General features: G+C 44.7%; 1 protein-coding gene across 3 annotated transcripts; it reads right to left on the bottom strand.

Moving 5' to 3' along the window:
- Positions 1-4465: 4465 nt before the first annotated feature.
- On the bottom strand, positions 4466-17971 carry TMEM61 (transmembrane protein 61). 3 transcript variants are annotated; one of them, XM_035124344.3, is made up of 3 exons: positions 17824-17971; positions 7107-7529; positions 4466-5185 (listed from the first exon to the last, which is right to left on the bottom strand). In XM_035124344.3, exons 2-3 carry the CDS (start codon positions 7454-7456, stop codon positions 4894-4896), a joined length of 642 nt encoding a protein of 213 aa, XP_034980235.1. In that variant the 5' UTR covers positions 7457-7529; positions 17824-17971; the 3' UTR covers positions 4466-4893. The 3 variants fall into 3 exon arrangements, with proteins under 3 accessions (XP_034980235.1, XP_034980231.1, XP_034980233.1); XM_035124340.3 differs by lacking the exon at positions 17824-17971 and adding an exon at positions 17317-17439; XM_035124342.3 differs by lacking the exon at positions 17824-17971 and adding an exon at positions 17105-17284.
- Positions 17972-19468: the final 1497 nt, after the last annotated feature.

Genomic DNA, 19468 nt, shown 5'->3' on the forward strand with positions numbered 1-19468 from the left:
TTTTAAAGGTCAACACCAACACTTTGAATGATGCTCAAAACTATGGCTCAAAAACATATTGTGACATATTGTGAGCCAGTGAAGATCCTTTAGGACTGGTTTTATATAGTCTAATATTGAACATAATTGATTTTACTTCTGGATAAACTTGCATAGGATTGTGCTTTACATTTGACTAGGTAGCATGAAACAAGAATACATATAGAGAAGATAATCTAATATTGTGTGCAGTTAATTTCAGAGTAGAATATTTCCCTTTAACCAATAAAAGGGTGCAACCCTGCTAAAAATACCAGACTTAATTGCGTTCCCGATGCTGCCAGATCCATTGTCTAACACCCACATAACCTATTCTTTAGTTTGAAGGAAGAATTGATCGAACATGTGACAGAAGATAACACGCTGCACACAATGCTGCCTTTCCTCAAATTACCTGAAAGTTAAAATTCGAGGGTTCCAGATGTGAAGTTTGCCAGAGCTTTGGTTGCTGAAGGCACTTTTTAAATGAACATTAATATGTGTCACCTTGCCCCTTAAGGAATTATCATTTCAGTTATTTATTGTGAGCAATCCTCAAGCAGAGAGAGAGAGAGAGAGAGAGAGAAAAGAAAGAAAGAAAGAAAGAAAGAAAGAAAGAAAGAAAGAAAGAAAGAAAGAAAGAAAGAAAGAAAGAAAGAAAGAAAGCTTTGTAAGGGTTCTATTTTATGTGACAAAATTGGCAGGCTACAAATATTGAGTAATCCAAGCTGTCTTTTATGTGGTAGTGATGCATCCCAGGATAACTTCACTTCACGCTTGGCTCCCAAATCAACCCACATTTACTATCCACTGCAGAGTCAGCCAACATGGCTGAGCCATAAACGTGGGTTGATTTGTGAGCTGAGTGCGCATATTATGAGATGTCCACAGACTCAGTGCTGCTTTACTTCCTACTGAATTCGGCCAGGCTCCACTCAATCCACATTTCTCATCATGGCAGTTTGATCATACACACTGACCTAATTCTTAAAATCAAATCAACTCCTTCTTAACATTGGTTGTTTTTTCCCCTCCCCTCTTTTGCCTTCAAACCTTTAATTTTGTAGTTCTGATCCCATTTACTAAAGTCTGGATTCTTTGCTTGCAATTGCTTTTGCCTGAGCAATTTTTGTTGGAAAGTTTCCTCTTTTTGCTGTCCTTCTTACTTAACCTTTCCTCATAAATCTGCACCCCCACTTAAGGTATACTTATGCTTCTAATGTTGGGGTGGGCTGAGTTGTACACTGAACAAGGACACCCATACCTTCTTTACACAAGGAATCATTGTGGAGTGTTATCACCTAGACACCTTCTCCAGGCCGGGGAGCAATGGTTGCAGTTTATTGTAACTGCTCCGTTGATGGTGTTGCAAAGGGGAAGGGACTATCTCAAATTGACATTTACAGGCAGATGACATAAGAAAACCTGAATAGCTGGGCCATCTATATCCCCGACAGCGATCTCTTGTTTCACTATTTGGTAAACAAACATTTGAAAAAAAGGTGTCATGCAAAAAGGCTACAGCTTCCTCCTTGAGACACATACAGGAACAATTCTGTTTTCTGAAGTGGTTCTTGGCGTCAGGACTATTCAATGCCAGCATCGTCTTCCATGGAGCTAAGTGACCTTGGGGTTGCAAATTGAGAACTCTGTCTCATCTTAGGCACTATATCAACATACGATGATTGGTTGTATTTTTATGTATAGCGGAGCGAATCTTTTTGTCCCTCTCTCTCTCTTAACATTTAGATCACCTTTTGGCATAGTGTGGAAGCAACAGCACATGTTCTGTTTTATTGGTTTGCGTCGTGGCTTAAATATTGCGCTACGCCACCCACGCTAGCTTACTTTTTACAATACTGTATTAAACCAGGTTTTATATCAGTAAAGTTTGTTATGGTGTCCTATCAAAGAAGCAGCAACAGCAGACACCTTGTGCTCTGAATTCCTGAACAAAGGTGCTAACTTTGTTTTGACAGAGTCTCTGTACTTTAATAACTGTGCTATAACAACATTCAGATCAGGTATTCCCCACCCCACCCCGCACTGCGGAGATGTACCGTAGTGATGTTTCACCTATTGAATGCTTGCCTGTCACCTGTCCAGTTAACTCTTGGATGGAGGGGGCTCTTACAACATGACCTCTGTTGGGTTCCCTCATCCACCCGCAGGTCCTCAAGGGCTTATCTGGTGGGGAGTGGTGTCAACAATAACTCAGGCCTACTGGTAGCCGCCATTTTAATTTCTCACAGTAGCCTAGCTTCATGGCTTCAATTTATATGACCAGTAATTTATTCTTGTTGTTTGCATCTGATCACATAACACACAAAAGCCAGGTTTATGACACAAACAGGCTCTTACCATTTTCCTGTCTTGGCTAGGGCAGGGCAAGGCTAACTGGGAGCAAACTGGGAGCAATACCGCAGCCTGCCCACTTCAAAATACTTCCTATCAGAACTTCCATAGCAGTCACACTTTAGAATCAGGAGTGAACTATTGTAGAATAGGCATAAATTCAACCGTAACCTCTTTTGCCATCATGGAGATGCAATTGATAAATATTTACCTGTTGGATTCCTGCCTGTTTTGCAACTGGTAAAAACACAGAAGTCTTGGCGTATCCATTGTCCATACACTGACTAAATAAATGTCATTAAACATTGTATGAAATAAGATTAATAGGAAATAGATATTTGCACAGAGTACTGGAAGACTTCCAGAGGTCTTTTGTAGCTTAAGGGTAAACAGACTACTGTTAATACTTTGGGGGAAAATAAAAAGGGGAGTGATAGGTGGAAATGAGTTGAAGAGAGATAAGGCAGGCTAAGAGAAGAAGAAAAAACTTCTCCTTACCAATTATAAGATTCAAGGAATTGGTTTGGGTAAGGATAAAGCCCCTGCTTGTGAGATTTTGACCACCTCATCTTCACATGAAATTGAAATTCCTCCTGTGCGAGAATCACCAAAGTTACCGTGTCATCAGAGAAAATGTTATTTCTAAACGGTTTCCTTTTACGTAGTTAGCTGGAGATGTTCATGTGGGCAATATTTGAGACAAATAACTTCCCATGTGAAAATGAAGCAGTAAAGTCATTGCTTGAAGACTTCTATCACCTCAAAAATAAACATGTGACTCAGTCCTAATACTCCCCCGTAACAATTACTTTTTTTAACATTAAAAAAACTAGGAAAATAAACTGTTCATTCTCATCTGCTAGATCCTCACAGAATCCAAATATAGATGCATGCAGTGGTTCCACTAAATCGTGTTACTTCCAGGGAAGGCAGCCCTCCTCCTGCCCTCTTCCCCCCCCCATGTTTCAGATGACATGGCATTCTTCCTCAGCAGCAGCAGAAGCGTATTATCTTTGTTAACTATGAGTAACCATCCTAATACGAATTGGGGGTTGTCTTCCCTCCCACACCTTGTATGATCTCAGGCAGAGATGGGCAATCTGCAGCTCTCCAAGGCCTCTCTAGCCAGCCCTTGAGACTCTCCGCAGCCATGCCCTCTTCTCAGGCTATGCCTCTCACTGGGCTTGCTCTGCATCCTCCTGCTTTTGCCTAGATGAGGTGTCTCTGAACTATGATAATGCCTCTTGCTTGCCTGCATGGAGATGCATATGCATAAAAAAAAAAACACTGAAACCAGTAGCACCACCCTCTCCATCCCAGCTCACCAAAACTTTCTCCGTAACTCATCAGCAACATTTGCAAAGAAACTCTCCCGGAGTCCAGACCTACTGAAGACCATTCACACACCATAACTATGAAAGATAATGCGGTCTCGATAGATAGCATTTATATTCAAGACTGGGATGCTGGCTTGAAACTGAATTTTGTCCCCATTCAAGTATGACCTCGTTAAGAATAACATTTGGCCAAATATAATCAAATAATGGCTTCTAGGGGCTACAGTGGTACCTCGGGTTACAGGCGCTTCAGGTTACAGACTCCGCCAACCCAGAAATAGTACCTCGGGTTAAGAACTTTGCTTCAGGATGAGAACAGAAATTGTGCGACGGTGGCACGGCGGCAGCGGGAGGCCCCATTAGCTAAAGTGGTGCCTCAGGTTAAGAACAGTTTCAGGTTAAGAACGGACCTCCAGGACAAATTAAGTTCTTAACCCGAGGTACCACTGTACTTAGGAAACCTTCCAGCACTGATAGAAACCTTTCTCTGCCACAATACATGGAGTTGTAATCCAATGCTACACCAACAGAGTTGTACCGATGCCATGGGACTTCCGTTTCCTTTCTTCCTCCTTCCCCCGAACCCTCCCCAAAAGAAATCTGCTTCACAAGGTTCCCAACCCTCTGGAGCTGATTTTGAGAAGCTGGAGGGCACAGGAGAGGAAGAGGAAGTTTCATTGCATGCATTGGATATTGCCTTTGGTGTTCAGAACTCAAACACATTTGCCTATATCCCCGCTATGCATATAAAACAATTCAGAATTGATAGCAATTTTATTAAGAGCATTTCAGAACATTTTCAAAATGTCATATATCCACAGCCTGGTTACCCAAATTCGCTGTGTACTGTCCTTAAAGGCCTGTAGCAGTGTAACCTATGAAAGCAGTTCTTTCATTTAGCAGAAGTTTGAATTTTCTATGCACTTAGTATGTGCTTCTGAAGTATCATTCTCGGCACATGAAGCATTGTATTCACATTAGTCGCACACTAAAAAAAGCAAGGTCGAGACCGACCTCCGGCAGGGACCCCTACAAAAAGACAAAACAGTTGTTCGTATTTTTAATAGCTATTTAGCTTTTCCACTCCAGCTTGCCACAAATAATTAATTTAAGAAAAAGGCAGGCAGGTGTCAGCTCAAGAGTAATCTAGAGATTCCCAAGCAAGGTAAACCTGATCCCAAGATCATCCGTCGCACGAGCGAACACTCTCATAGCTAGGGGGCGGAGTGCCGCAGACAATGCTCGAGTCATCCCACGATGCTGACTCCAGCCTTGGCAGAATATTCCGGAACAAAACGCTATCAGAGGAGCTGCGCCTACGGCCGGCATGCCGTGTGTCGTTTTCGTCCACCACTTGATACAAGGGGGGCCTGCTCTCCTTCAGGCTGTTGGGCTGTGTGCAGTTTGGGGCATTTTCAGCAGGCTGGCAATTCAAGGCTTCTTCATAGGAGGGAATAGTGCTTGGATCCCAGGTGCTGAAACAAGCCAAGGCAAAATAATAAAAAAAACCAATTAATCATTATTTTGAAAAAGAGGTATCTTGGTGCAAAATAAGGTTTGCAAGAGCACACGCAAGCAAGACTTCAGTAATCTTTCCACTTCATAGCTGTAGCTATTACTCTTGAAGTCTCAATGTCAAATGTAGAGAGAGAAACAAAACAAAAACCCCACCCCCCTCTTTTCATGTGTTCCTCAAGGACAATGTCACATGATGTGACGTGTAAACGCGCCTCCACAGCTGCAATTCTATGCACACTTACCTGGGATATGCATCTTACTGACCTTATTTCTTAGTAGGTATATACAGGATTGCACCGTGGGTCTCTTGTGCACTATATAACAAAATAAGAAGAGCCTGCTGGATCAGGCCAATGGCCCATCTAGTCCAGCATCCAGTTCTCAGAGTTCTTACCACTCTGCCTTCCTGCAGTTCCCAGCTACTGCTGTTCAGGAGCCTATTGCCTCTGACAGTGGAGGCGGGACACAGGCATCAGGGTTAGTAGTGGCAGACAACTGCATCCACCACAAATTTGCCTAACCCTCTTTTAAAGGCATCCAAGTTGTTGTCCATTGCTGCCTCTTGTGGGGAAACCCACAAGAATAGGTATAGACCAGGCGTCCCCAGATTTCGGCCCTCCAGATGTTTTGGACTACAATTCCCATCATCCCCGACCACTGATCCTGTGAGCTAGGGATCATGGGAGTTGTAGGCCAAAACTTCTGGAGGGCTGCAGTTTGGGGATGCCTGGTATAGACAGTGCTTTTTTCTGGGGGGATGCAGGGGTACGCATACCCCTAAACATTTTGTGAATCTAAGTTTGGCCTCCTTAATAATAATAATAATAATTTATTATTTATACCCCGCCCATCTGGCCAGGTTCCCCCAGCCACTCTGGGCGGCTTCCAAAAAAACAGAAATTCTAAAATACAGAAATCCATCAAACATTAAAAGCTTCCCTAAACAGGGCTGCCTTGAGATGCCTTCTAAAGGTCTGGTAATTGTTCTCTTTGACCTCTAGTGGGAGGGCATTCCACAGGGTGGGTGCCACTACCGAGAAGGCCCTCTGCCTGGTTCCCTGTAACTTGGCTTCTCGTAGTGAGGGAACCGCCAGAAGGCCCTCGGAGCTGGACCTCAGTGTCCGGGCAGAACGATGGGGGTGGAGACGCTCCTTCAGGTATACCGAACCGAGGCCGTTTAGACCGAGGCCGTTTCCTTGAGTAGAAAAATGAGAGTAGGAAAATGAGAGTGCCCCTAAACTTTTTTAAAGGGAAAAAGCACTGGGTATAGAGAAAGCAGAAGAGAATTTTCTTAAGTTGAATGTACCTTCTGTGGGCATATTTGAATTATACAGACAGGAAGTGCAAAAATAAAAAAATAAATGCATACAACATCAATTTAAGTGAAGAATTACCCCTGCATCAGATGCCTCCAGCACTTTAGCAGTACCTGTACAATACGGACATTTGTGCCCTTTCGCAATATTTAGAATATCAAGTGTCAAACTTGACCACATTCCCACTGGTTAATGTGCATTTCATGGGCCACTGATCATCATCAGGCCACAGCGATTACTTTTCCGTTGTGCTTTGCTAAGCAAACATGGCTTGTATACAGGTGAAACTTTCACATAACCTTTGATCATTTGACTTCCCTTTTCTTTCCAAGGGGCAAAGTGTTTATGTGTGGGAAGCAACAATATAGTGAGATGTCAGAGTTCACCTTGAAACAGTGCTAGCCAGGGAAAATACTACTACGCTGTAGAACAAAAGCAGCAAATGGGAAAAAAGATACCACAAAGCAATATTTTATCATTGTCTATCATAGACGTCGTATCCCAGTTTTAGCTAAGCAGCAATTTTCCCCCCATCAGGTTTGGGCACAAAGATCGTGCTGACCTGCAGGTCTGTTTCTCAAGAGGCTCCACGGTGGAGTAATGAAGGTCCCTGGAAAAATGGTACTGATAGCGGCGAGAAACTATCCCAGCATTGGCTGACCACAGAAGGCCAAAGAGGAGGAGGAGACCGCCAATTCCACAGCAGAAGAAGCTTATGGACCTGAGCACCGCATTAGAGGAAGAAGAGCTTGCCACTGGTCCGGCCTCTCCATCAGGCATGATCTTTGGCTCACTGCTAGATGGGGCGGCTCCCATCTCGCCATCACTCCACCAAGCAAAACAGAGAGTCCCCGTCACCAGCAGGATAGCTCCAGTGATGGTCACTCCATGGCGCAAAGTAGCACTTGCCATTTTAAAAACAGAGGCTGATGATACAGGTCATCTAAAGTTTCACCAGGAAATAGGTCTGATGTCCTGATTCAGGCTGGGGGTGAAAAAAAAGGGAAGGGGAGAAGAGAAAACGTCACAGTGGGGAAAGAAGGGGGGGGGATAAAAAAACACAAAGCATGAACTGAGGACGAGAGGAATGCTGTCCTCCCAACACACAAGGAGCAACTTAACTGCCAGTTAATTATTGCAGGTAGCAGTTTTTGTCACAACTTTTCATTAAACGCGTTGCTGCCGTCCCTTTTGTCCAACAGACCATGGTTAAAACAAACCGTTTTGCTTGTTACGTATTCGTGCGTTTTTATATTGTAAACTGCCCTGTGATGCTCAAATGAAGGGTTCTATAGAAATTTAATAAATAATAACAATGACTGACCCTTCTGTGTGAACATCAACCAATATCTGACACTGGGCGTTTCCAGACTAGCACTGTTATCAATCACATACTGGCAAATTCGGGTGGCCCAATGAAAGCTGATTTGGCCATCTTGTGCAAGAAACCCACTGCCCCCAATATTGGACTTTTCATGATATGTGACAGGAAAATGCACTGGAAAGTGTGGGATAACAACTGTTTGATGCCACATGGTATAACCTCCCCACAAACAGATCAGAACAAATGCGCAATGTCATCGAACCTCCCTGCAAACTTGGTGCAAACAAGTAAGGAGGAATGCTCAATAAACAGGTCATCTGGCAGCAACCCAAAACACCAACCGGGTTCCAATCCTAGATTACCACTGAGCTTGCCCAGGCATTTATTGCTTAGAGTGGTGCTTAAATTGTTTGTGCCTAAAGCCCCGACTCTCTGTTTTAGCTGCCCTGCTGAATTTTCATCTGAGAATATATTTTATTAGTTTCTATGTACCTGGCCCTGGGATTTTATTATTATTACTACTTGATAAGGGGTGTGTTAGAAATCCTATTAATAAATAAAAGAGTTTTGCAGTCCACAACTAAGATTCATTGTGTGGAACAGACTGGACGAGTATTAAAATAACCCTAATCTACTGGCTCCCGTGGCCTCTGCATGCCAGTTGCTGCGAATTGCAAGGAGGCAGGTGTGCTCCTTGTTTCTGGGCTTCCCACAGGTATCTGCCTGATTGGCAACTGTAAGAACATGATCCTGGACTTCGATGGATCATTAGATGGGCCATTGGCCTGATTCAGCCGGTTCTTCTTATGCATGAGCTGAAGGCCACTGCCATTACCAGCAGATTCACACATAATGGCAACGGACTACTTGTCGTCTATTTATGATATGAGAGCCATAGCTCCCAGGTCTTCATAATTCCGTAATTATTGATGCCACTCATGCTATCTAGATTTTGGAGTGGGGGCTGCACAGCACGTACCCATAGATCTATGGTGTAATAATCACTGTAATTGCACAGTTGAGTCGATAACCATGCAAAAATGAATATGCTTTGTATGAATCAGGTGTTAATCATAATATGCAAGGTTTCGAGTGACGGGAAAGCGCAAGATGAAATGGGAGAAAAACGTATTCCGAGGACTAAGTGATTTAGCAATTATCTTAAAAGGTGTACAAGTTGTATTGCTGCAGGGAGCCTTTAAGATGTGTTTGTATATTAATTTTTTTCATTATAATTTTCAAACACCTGCAAAAATTAGGCAATGCACAAAAGATTACAGTATTGCAAAGCGTGGTCCAGTCTGAAGGTTAACGGCAACCTATAAAGAGAGAAAGGGCAGGGAATTGTTTTGATAAATCTCTAAGAGCCCTGTGTTCTGAAATATGCAATCTCAGATCTGGTGCAGAGGCAGAGAAACCTAGAAACTGGGATTAATTTGTTATCTTCAGGACGAGTGGAAACTGTACTTTTCACATGAGCTGGGCAAGCTAAATGGGAAACTGAATTACGTGGCAGTGAAAGAAATCCTGGATGATCTTATCCATATTTAATGAAGAGATGTGATGAAATCAGATTTATTAAAGCTGCAGACAGATTGGATGAATCTGAAGTGTATTAATCTAGTGCCTCTTTCAGCTTCGGGGAATGCATCCCTGGCACAGCCCAACGATTCTTGATTCGCATAAACATGGGACTACTCTGGAGCTGATTCTGTCCCGTATGACATGGCCAAGTCAGTGGTCTTTGTCAGGAGTGCAAACAACAATAACAACAACAACAATAGTTTATTATTTATACCCTGCCCATCTGGGTGGGTTTCCGCAACCACTCTGGGCGGCTTCCAACAGAAAAATAAAACAATCGATTAAACATTAAAAGCATACCTGCCAAGTCTCCCGCAGAAAAATACGGGATCAGCAGCAGCAGCGGCACTGGAAGTTGCACCGGAAGTTGTCCAACGGCCATTTAGGGGGTGGCCATGCGGCCACCTCCAAGATGGCCGCGGGCATGCGTAGAAGCTATTTCCGGCACCAGCGGCGGCCATTTTCTGGTGCCTGTAGATGGGCAAACCAGCACCAGAAAAATGGCTGACGGCAGGAGCAGATTTAAGGGAGATTTACGGGAGAGGAGCTCAAACGGGAGACCGCCGGGAAATGGTAAGGAAAAATGGGGGTTTCCCGGGGAATACGGGGTACTTGGCAGCTATGATTAAAAGCCTCCCTAAACAGGGCTGCCTTCAGATGTCTTCTAAAAATCTGGTAGCTGCCATCACTGGTACCTAAAAAGCTGGATCTGGGGACTGGCATTGGGGCTGCTGCAAAGGATACCTCCAGACTCCCTTTGCAAGCGTGCTCAGGTCTTTCTCTCTACTTTGAACCTGGCTAATTTTTACTAAGATGTTCTGGTGGCCCTCCAAGTGTTGATGGGTTACAATTCCTACCATCCCTGACCATTTGGTCATGCTGGCTGAGGCCAATGGGATTTGGAGTCCAACCATGTCTGAATTCTGGAGAGCCACAGGTTGCCTATCCCTGCCGTAAGATTTCCCATAGTAACGTACTTTATATCAGAGAGAAATTGAGAGGAGAGATGGGGATTACTGTCAGGGAATCTCAGGTTTGTACCTTGCAAGGTCAGCAGAACTGATGCATTGTCTGTTGCAGTCTCTAAGGCACTTGAAAATAAACCTTCCAAGTCTAAGAAAGGATCTCCCGTAACACCAACAATTATATTAGTATGTGCCCCTGTGGGAAATGGTGGTGTGAGACCACAGAAGACAAGCAGTCCCAGAAGACATTGACTTGTGTGCTCCTGCTTTTCAAATGCCTGAACAGCCAAAAAGGGATATAACAGAAATAATACTAAGGTGGTAAGATTGTCTGATATTCAAAGGTTCTTTGGAAGACAGGCAATAGATCCGAATCCAACCCCTAGAATGGAATAGTCCTGTGACTGTAACTTGTCTAAAACTGTTATTAATATTGTGGGCAGGAATCAACAAGTCCCAACTGCAGAAGCCCTGGGCAAGGTATTCTACTTGTGCAACTGGGCTCCCCCCCTCCCCCTGCTCCCCCCCAAAACAGCCTAGGGGAATGGTCGGGAGAATCCTGAAAACAACACAGCGAAGAGGAGAGGGGGATTGTTCTGTCTGGCAAGCTGAGAGGTTTGCACTGACAGAATGTTCAACAAAGCACAATGCTGAATTCATCCCAATATTTTTAAATTGCTGCAACCCACCCTGGTCCCTTATGGCAAATAACTGAATTAATAATATTCAGATATGCTGCAAATATAAAGAGATGCTAAAATGTGAGCTACCTTTGTTGCTCGATCCAAGATCTAGCTTCGTCGCCAACAACTCACACCAGTTTCAAAGGAATATCTACCTACCTGCTGGGTCTACAAAATGTGGGCGAGTCAATCCTTCTTAAATCCACTTGAAGGATTATACGGGGCTTAAGCCGTGGTACGCTGCCTGTCTTAACAACACCAATTAATTAACCTCACAGAGACCGGCCGCTTATAATAAATTGGATTACAGGATCAGGCTCCTTACATACCACCCATTTCGTGGGATGCCTCTGTGGCCACCAGGAGCAAAGCCAAGAGATGCAACTCAACCATTTTATTTACTAAGATGCTTCAGTCAATACTTCCCCCCTTCAGGCCCCTCTCCACCAAACAAAGAGGGCAAAAACAGGTCATATTGTTATAAGTTTGTGGGTGCCAGACACTTGTAATCCTAGCAAGCTAATCAAGGGAGGCTAGCCTCCTGATGAGGTAACTGGCCATTAAGAGAACAAAGGAAAGGGCTCTGTGCCAGATGTTAAATGGGTGGGGCTTCTCCTCCAGCTCGCAGGTAGTTAGAAGGACAAAGCTGGGGTTTGAGGGCAGAGTGTGCTGTGATGTGGCCTAGAAGAAAAAGTGGCAGGCTGGAAAAGGAGAGGGAGAGGGAGAGGGAGAGGGAGAGGGAGAGGGAGAGGGAGAGGGAGAGGGAGAGTGCCATGGCTGATTTCTGCTAGAATCCAAGGCTGTGGCTATGGGAGAAACAAGACCCTTTGGGGACGCTGAAGAAGAAGAAGAAGAAGAAGAAGAAGAAGAAGAAGAAGAAGAAGAAGAAGAAGAAGAAGAAGAAGAAGAAGAAGAAGAAGAAGAAGAAGAAGAAGAGTAGTTTGGATTTGATATCCCACTTTATCACTACCCGAAGGAGTCTCAAAGCAGCTAACATTCTCCTGTGAGCCATTCCATCGTAGGTTCAGGTTGCATATATGTGTGAACAAACCATATATAATCAAGACACTACTGTCTCCACAGTGCCTCATTCCCAAAAGGAAACAAACCCCGGGCGAGCGCCTGAAACCCCTCAAATCTCGTACCGCTTGGAGATTGGGGTGGCATGCAGCAATATATTATATCATCTACAGACTGGAGGAAAAACCATAGAACCCAAGCCTTTAAACACTATATAAATGTGGAAGGATTGTGATGATGATAATTATAATAAATGCCCATTCTTTCTCTCAAAGAATACAGGTCACTGTATTTTGTAAAGAATTCCTGGGAATCGTAACTCTTTGAAGGGTAAACTACAGTGCGCACGATGCTTTGAGGGGGAAAATGTTGTACTTTCACTGTGTTTTAGAGGTATAGTCTTGTGTACATAGCCTGTTGGTTACTGCTAACACTTTGCATGCCAGCTGGTCCCAAGTTCAACCCTCCAACAAAAATAGTCAGGTGGTAGTAATGGGGAAAGATCTCTGCCCGAGATCCCAGAGCGCTTTTGCCAGTCACAGTGGACAATAGGCTTGGTGGTATAAGGAGGGTGAAAATATTGATTAAGCAACCACAAAGAGGCATGGGAGGAATCCATCTTTGTGGAGAGGAAGGATGGTGACTCAGTCAGGTATGAGAAGTTAGAATCAGAGTTTTCCACTACGATTCAGCTGAAGACCAGCTTGCCATTTGTTTTGCATCTGAAGCAACACAGCAAACACTTTCCAGTTCAGCCTTCTAGGATGATTTCTGTGGGGGAGGCTAACAGCTTAACGCAATTTTTATCGCTTACAAAATAATAAGGGAGATTGACAGTTTCATAAGGGAAAAAGTCCTCTCTTTCCCCCTTGCATAAAAGCTGCGGCAATGACATTTTCAGCATCCTCAGCCCACGCTTCCAGAAAAGGAGGTGGGGAATTGTAGTGGATCCCTCCTCACACCAATGGCTGCGAGATCAAAATCCCAAAACTTAGCAGCGCGATCCTACACTTACTTCACAAGTCAGTTCTACTCAATCCAGGGCTTAGTTGCTAAGTTAAATATATTTAGACGTGCACCTTTACAGTCTTGTTTCAGCTATTCCTTGCCCTTATAAGAGATCTGCATTTTTTTATTTATTTGTATTTCATCTTTTATTTATTTGTATTTCATACAGTGTGGTGTAGTGGTTAAAGAGCGGTAGACTCGTAATCTGGGGAACTGGGTTCGCGTCTCCGCTCCTCCGCATGCAGCTGCTGGGTGACCTTGGGCTAGTCACACTTCTCTGAAGCCTCTCAGCCCCACTCACCTGACAGAATGTTTGTTGTGGGGGAGGAAGGGAAAGGAGAATGTTAGCCGCTTTGAGACTCCTTCGGGTAGTGATAAAGCGGGATATCAAATCCAAACTCTTCTTCTTCTTCTTCTTCTTCTTCTTCTTCTTCTTCTTCTTCTTCTTCTTCTTCTTCTTCTTACACACACACACACACACACATAGAGAGAGCTATCCAAACACATACTCGTATCCATATGTGTTTTGTTTAGGCAGCACCAGATGAACAGAAAGGGTATACATTTACTAAAATACGTAAATACAAAGGCCGAGAAAGTTCAAAGCATTGAAAAGATATGGAAAGGGAGAATACTGAAAAACGGGGGTGTGTGTGTGTGTGTTAGAGCATCCTTGAAAGGGACTGCTTAATGGGAGGAATTACCGGTAAGTGCAGGGGTCCACAGGCCCCCACTTATGCGTCAAAAGACTAGCTAGTAAGGCTGCAATCCTAAACTCACTTAACCTGGGAGTAAGTGCCATTGAAACCATTGGGTCTTACTTCTGAATAAGGCTTTTGCTGCCAGGCTTCCATTCCAAACACACTTACTAAAGAACACTGAACATAGTAAACATGCATGAAATTGTGCTGTTGTGGATACTAGTCTTAACACTCTTGGGCAAGACTTAAGTTGCAGGGTGGGATGCAGCCCTCCAAGCTTCTCTATCTGATTCTTGGGACTCTCCCAAACCATGCACCCTCCCCGGCCACATCCTTGAGTCTTCTGGTCTGGCAGGAATGTGTCCCTGAACTGAAAAGTCCCTGACCTTTCACTTGCCCAAGGAGGATGGGGGGGGGAGGATGTAAGAGAAACTAGCCTCTGCCCATCATTGCCTCGTTCGCCACCCAGTCCTGGCATGTGCCCACCAAGGCCAAGGTTGTTGAGGGGAATGCTGGCGGCTTCTAAATCAGCATTCAGATACATAACGGTTTGAGCTGATCAGGGGCCTAGGAAGGGGTGACATCCCTGACGGAGTGACAAAATGGCATACCAAGGGGGGCAGCCATTACTGTGGGGCCTGGCCTGGAGCGCACCTGAGCCACGCATCTCTCCTGGGAGTCACGCAGTGGCTCGGGCCCCCGCGCTGCCCAAAATGGCCGCCCCCCGAGTTGCTCGCCCGGCCCCCGCCACTCCGGGTGCTGGAGCAGCTAGCTACGCCCCTGGGGCTGATGCCTTTGAGGAAAGAAAACTTTTCTGCCACCAGGCAGTACTTTTCACACCTACTAAGACTCCCCTCCTGCCGCAAATTCTGGATGGAGGTAAACTTTAAAAAGTTTTCATGGGCAGGGGGTCCCAGGAGAACATATTGGGAGCGTCTAAAGATGGGTTGCACTCAGGCTTCCATAATCCAGCTGTTTTGGGACTACAATTCCCATCATCTCCGATCACTGGTCCTGTTAGCTAGGGATCATGGGAATTGTAGTCCAAAACACCTGGAGGGCCGAGTTTGCCTATGCCTGCATTATTAGTTATCACTTTTCATCAGCTGACAATTACTTGAAATGCCATTCCTGTGGAGGCATTTTTGGATGGGTTTTGTCATTTGCCCGTTTTGTCATCTGCTCGCTGTACGTACTGTATTGCCCAGTCAGAAGCAACACATTGCCACATTCTTTTCTTGATCTTAGGGAAGAAGAAAAACCTTTGCTTTGGGGGAGGAGGAAAGTGAAGGTGGGGGGGGCATGCTGGGGCTAACATATTGCGTAAAACATAGGAGCTACCTTATAAATAATCAGGCCATGAGTTCCATATAGCTCCATGTTATTGACACGGACTGGCAGCACCTCCCCAGAATTTCACTCAGGAGTTTTCCCCATACCTACTTGGAGACAATGACAACAACTATTATTATTATTATTATTATTATTATTATTATTATTCATTTATACCCCACCTATTTGGCTGGGTTTCCCCAAACAAAAAACTGAACCTGGGAACTTCTGCCTATAAAGCAAGGCTCTACCACGGAGCTACTGCCCTCTTCTAGTGTATGGCTTCTATAAACAGCTACAGGATCCTTAATATGCAGGGTTTCCCCCCAGATATTCTGCTAGGCATCTGGTAACACCAATCCAGCAGGGGAAACAAAACATTAGCTTGTACATTTCTTTATTTGGGGTCTCTCCAGTGTTAGAAACTGAGATATGAAAGCTAGGAGCTAAATGGCACCTTAAACCTAGGTTATGGGTGCAACAGTGGAATGTATAGGTGCGCTTTTTTAAAAAAACACAAGAATACAAAGCTGAAAATGAATGAACTGCCGCTAAAATCTTATGTTCATTTTTCATGTGGTCCAGTCCTTCCCCTGCCCACCCCTCTGATATTCTTAAGATGGTCTCTTCTCCAGCCTTCGGAGAGTAAGTAGCTGGAAGTGGGGAGGCAGAAAAAGGTCCTCCTTTCCTTCCACTCTGCAGTTTTAGTCTGAAAAATCTTAGGCACAGTGCTGCTCCCGGAACTCAGAACCTGCTTGCACTGGTGAAATTCCCTGTCGCAAAATGTGCCTAGAACAATGGGAGTTTTGAACCATTGTTTCAATCCCACCTTTTGCCACAAAACCGCCACAGGGCAGATCACACAAAGCCAATTACAGGTAATGAATCCAACACACCTGTATACATCAGAATCAAATTGAACTCAATCCGCATGCTCCTCCACCACTTATTAAGTACCTGAAACAAACTAAGCTTCAGGTGGCTTACCTGTGTAGGTGTGAGCAACGAGCAGTGGTGAACCCTCATTTCTCCACTAGTGAAGATACACCATTTATGCAAGTTCAGAATATTGGATATAGTCAAGTACACCATGCAAGCACCTGTGTGCTACACGTTTAGGAACCCTAGCTTTATAATTACAGCTCTGTGAGATGCTTTCTGTTACAAGTGTGGGCTATTCTTAATGAGAAATGTTTTGCAGGAAAAGATCTAAAGTCACTGTGTGCATGTCAGAGAAGAGATCTGGTCAATCCAATAAGCTTAATAGTTGTTGCATGCTCTGGTCAATGGAGTCACGAAGAATCGGACACGACTAAAAGACTGAACAACAACAAGTAGTGCACAGAACAAGTTGTGCAGAATGTGGTCCAGAGGCTCGGCTAAGCTTTATGATTCATCAGCAAACAGATTAAACTGGGTTTATACAGATATGGGTCTAAACTGGCTTCACCAGGCTCGAGAATCTCACTCTTTTACTAAACAAAATCTAAGGACGCGAGATTCTTGGCTCCTCCGTCCCACTCAGAAAACGCAAGTGTGATGATGGCATCTTCCCCCGCCAATCTTTCTCCTTTCTGCGTCCATCCAACGCTATTAGCAACCGCAGAAATACAGCAGGGAGGCGAAGAAGCGCGATGCGAAAGCACCCATCAAGCCTAGATGGAAATGAGTTCTGTATCCCACCCCCCCTTCTCACCCGCCTCAGCTGTACTCAACTCTTAAAAAGAAAATGCACTGGGCTTTTAAAATACAGGCTGAATAAGCTCTGTTAATGCTATTATTATCTCCGCGAGTGCCGGCTGGAAGCAAAAATGCAAAACAAAACACACACACAAACGAATAATGCTTCGAGCAAAATAACCGTGCTTGCAACAATAAAATAAAATAAAATGCTAGAGTTGCCACAGATCTGGAACACTTGCAGACCATTCTGAATCTCTTACTGGTTGCAGCGTCAACGACGGCTAACTTTTAAACGATTCGAGCCAGGGGCAAGGAGCAGCTACCGAAGCGGCTGGTGCAACGGAGAAAGACAGCGCAGCATCGCCTGCAACGCCCCGCGCAATCCAAGCATGCTTCAGCAAGAGATCGAGCTTGCAAAGTACGCGTGCAACTCCTGGTCGCGCTTTGTCCCCTTGAAGCCTGCGATACTTACTTCGGGCGCCAGCAGCTTCGCGGGTTTTCCCCATGCACTTTAAAGGCAGCCGGCGCAGCCGTGCAAAAAGCGACTCTCCCGAGGGGCAGAAACAGAAAACGCGGCGCGCGCGCAGCAGCTCGGCTCGCGAAAGAATGCCGCCTTGCAAACGCAGCTCCCGCGGGGAACTTAGGTTTAGCAGCAGCGCCCTCTCGAGGACAAAGGGAGAACTTCCCCCGAAGTACACCTGGACGTATTTTCTGCCAGTCAGGCGGATGGCGGTGCTGATAACGCCTGTTTCTGGCAAGTGCCTCGCTTAAATCAGACATGAAGAGGAAAGGAGAAAGGGCAGCTGCCAGAACGATAAGGAGGCGCTCGGCTCCTGCTCCTGTCAGCCCCAGCCAGCCCAGCCATTAGTCTGGGGTGATGGGAGTTCCAAAATGCCCTCTTTAAAAGTTTCTTTCCAAAGTTTCCCTCTTTCCCTAAAAGACCACACATCTTTGGTAAGTTTAAAAATGGTTTACTTACAGACTCTCCAAAGGTCAAGTTCAAGTGCTTGAGAAAGTTGCACAGAGGCAGTAGTTCGCTTAGTTATGAAGTGGTGAAAGTTCCTAAATTATTGGTATGTAGGAACTCAAGAATGGCTGGTGAAAGCCATGTGGCTGGGCTGGAGTCCAGAAACCAGCTCAAACTTCTTCACATTCTCAGGTAGCCTGGGGGAGAACAAAGGCTTGATTACCTCCCAAGGTGAGGGGAAGTAGACATAGCTAAGCCTGGTGGGACAGCTTACTCTATGGTATTAACCTCTTCATGTGTTAATTAAACTTAAGCATGTTGGTTATATGAGGCTGGTAGTCCCACAGTTTGGCCCTACACTGCAGGTTCCAAGCATCTTTGATGGGACTGAAAATAAATAAGAAGCTTTTGGGTTAAAGTTATTAATGTAATATAAAACTTTAAAGAGAATAAGATAAAAACCAATCCCAAAGTTATTTCACTTGGTAGATTGGATGGGTGGGATACTATCTAAACACAAACAATCCCTAGGGAATAAGTTAGCTTCTGCTGAAAGATTAGTTGGCAAAAGGCTGGAAGAAACTAACTCCCATTACTAGAATGGAAGAAAAAGTATAGCACATAATATTAATGCCCAAGATTCCATATTATAAGAAACTGTGGAAAGGATAAACACAAGGATATTAAAAGTAACTATGTTGGTCCATAAGTAAGAGTCCATACCAGGGCAATATCTTTATTACACCAACAAAAAAATGTCATAAAATAGTGTACATGCTTTCAACAGGCTCTGCTACCCACCATGGCAAAGTTGGGTCCTCCGCCACAGCAAAGCCTCCCCCCACCAGCAACAGTTCACCCCCCCCAGCCCAGGCTGGCAAAGAAAAACCTATGCAGGAACATAGGAAGCTGCCTTATTCTGAATCAGACAAGTGGTCCACGAAACTCAGTGCTGTCAACACTGACTGCCAGTAGCTCTCCAGACCTTCTGCATGCAGTGCAAAAGCTCTGCCTCTGAGCTAGGGCCCTTCCCCTGCAATGTGTTCTGTGTCATCATGATACACACACCCAGCCATCAAAGGGATGGGGAAGGCAGAACTGCCCTCAAAGGTGTTAAACCAGCACCATATTCTCGGTCACTCACTATATGACAAAGCCAGAGAGAAGGCTTCATGTTGCATAATATTCAAGCATTCTACTCAGCAATAATTCTTACAGCTTTTTAAATAGATCTAAAGGACTCTGCCTCCTGAAACTCATATACTGTACCTTCCCTCCCCGCAACCTTCTCTGCAGCAAAGAGCTCTATTTTTGGGAAGTTTTGTGTGACAGGCATTATCTCAGGCCCTTGCAGTGATGAATTGAACAGGGACACAAATGCAGCACTTTCCCCCTCCCTCCTTCCTTTCACACAGCTCCAACTAACTTGAATTTAAAGGGTTTTTTCCCCCACCCCCAGGGATCAAATGCCTCGTATGTCTCAGTTTACAGGAAGGGAAGCAGCCACAGACTACCCTTGCAAAACTTATTTCATAAAAGGAGAAAAGTGTAAATAAGCAACCTCAAGAAGAGCCTCCGTTGAACTGACAAATCTCCAACTTGTGAATGCTCTGCTTCCATGGCAGAGATGCAACCACTAGGACAGGAGTGGGCAAAC

This window comes from Zootoca vivipara, chromosome 7 (genome assembly GCF_965207765.1).
Source record: "Zootoca vivipara chromosome 7, rZooViv2.hap1.1, whole genome shotgun sequence".
In the NCBI taxonomy this organism is placed as follows: Eukaryota; Metazoa; Chordata; class Lepidosauria; order Squamata; family Lacertidae; genus Zootoca; species Zootoca vivipara.

Coding starts and splice junctions, on each gene's coding strand:
- TMEM61 (XM_035124344.3), bottom strand. CDS start 7,456: ATGGCAAGTGCTACTTTGCGCCATGGAGTGACCATCACTGGAGCTATC. Junction 5,186..7,106: donor CTTGAGAAACAGACCTGCAG/GTCAGCACGATC, acceptor GGCTTGTTTCAG/CACCTGGGATCCAAGCACTA.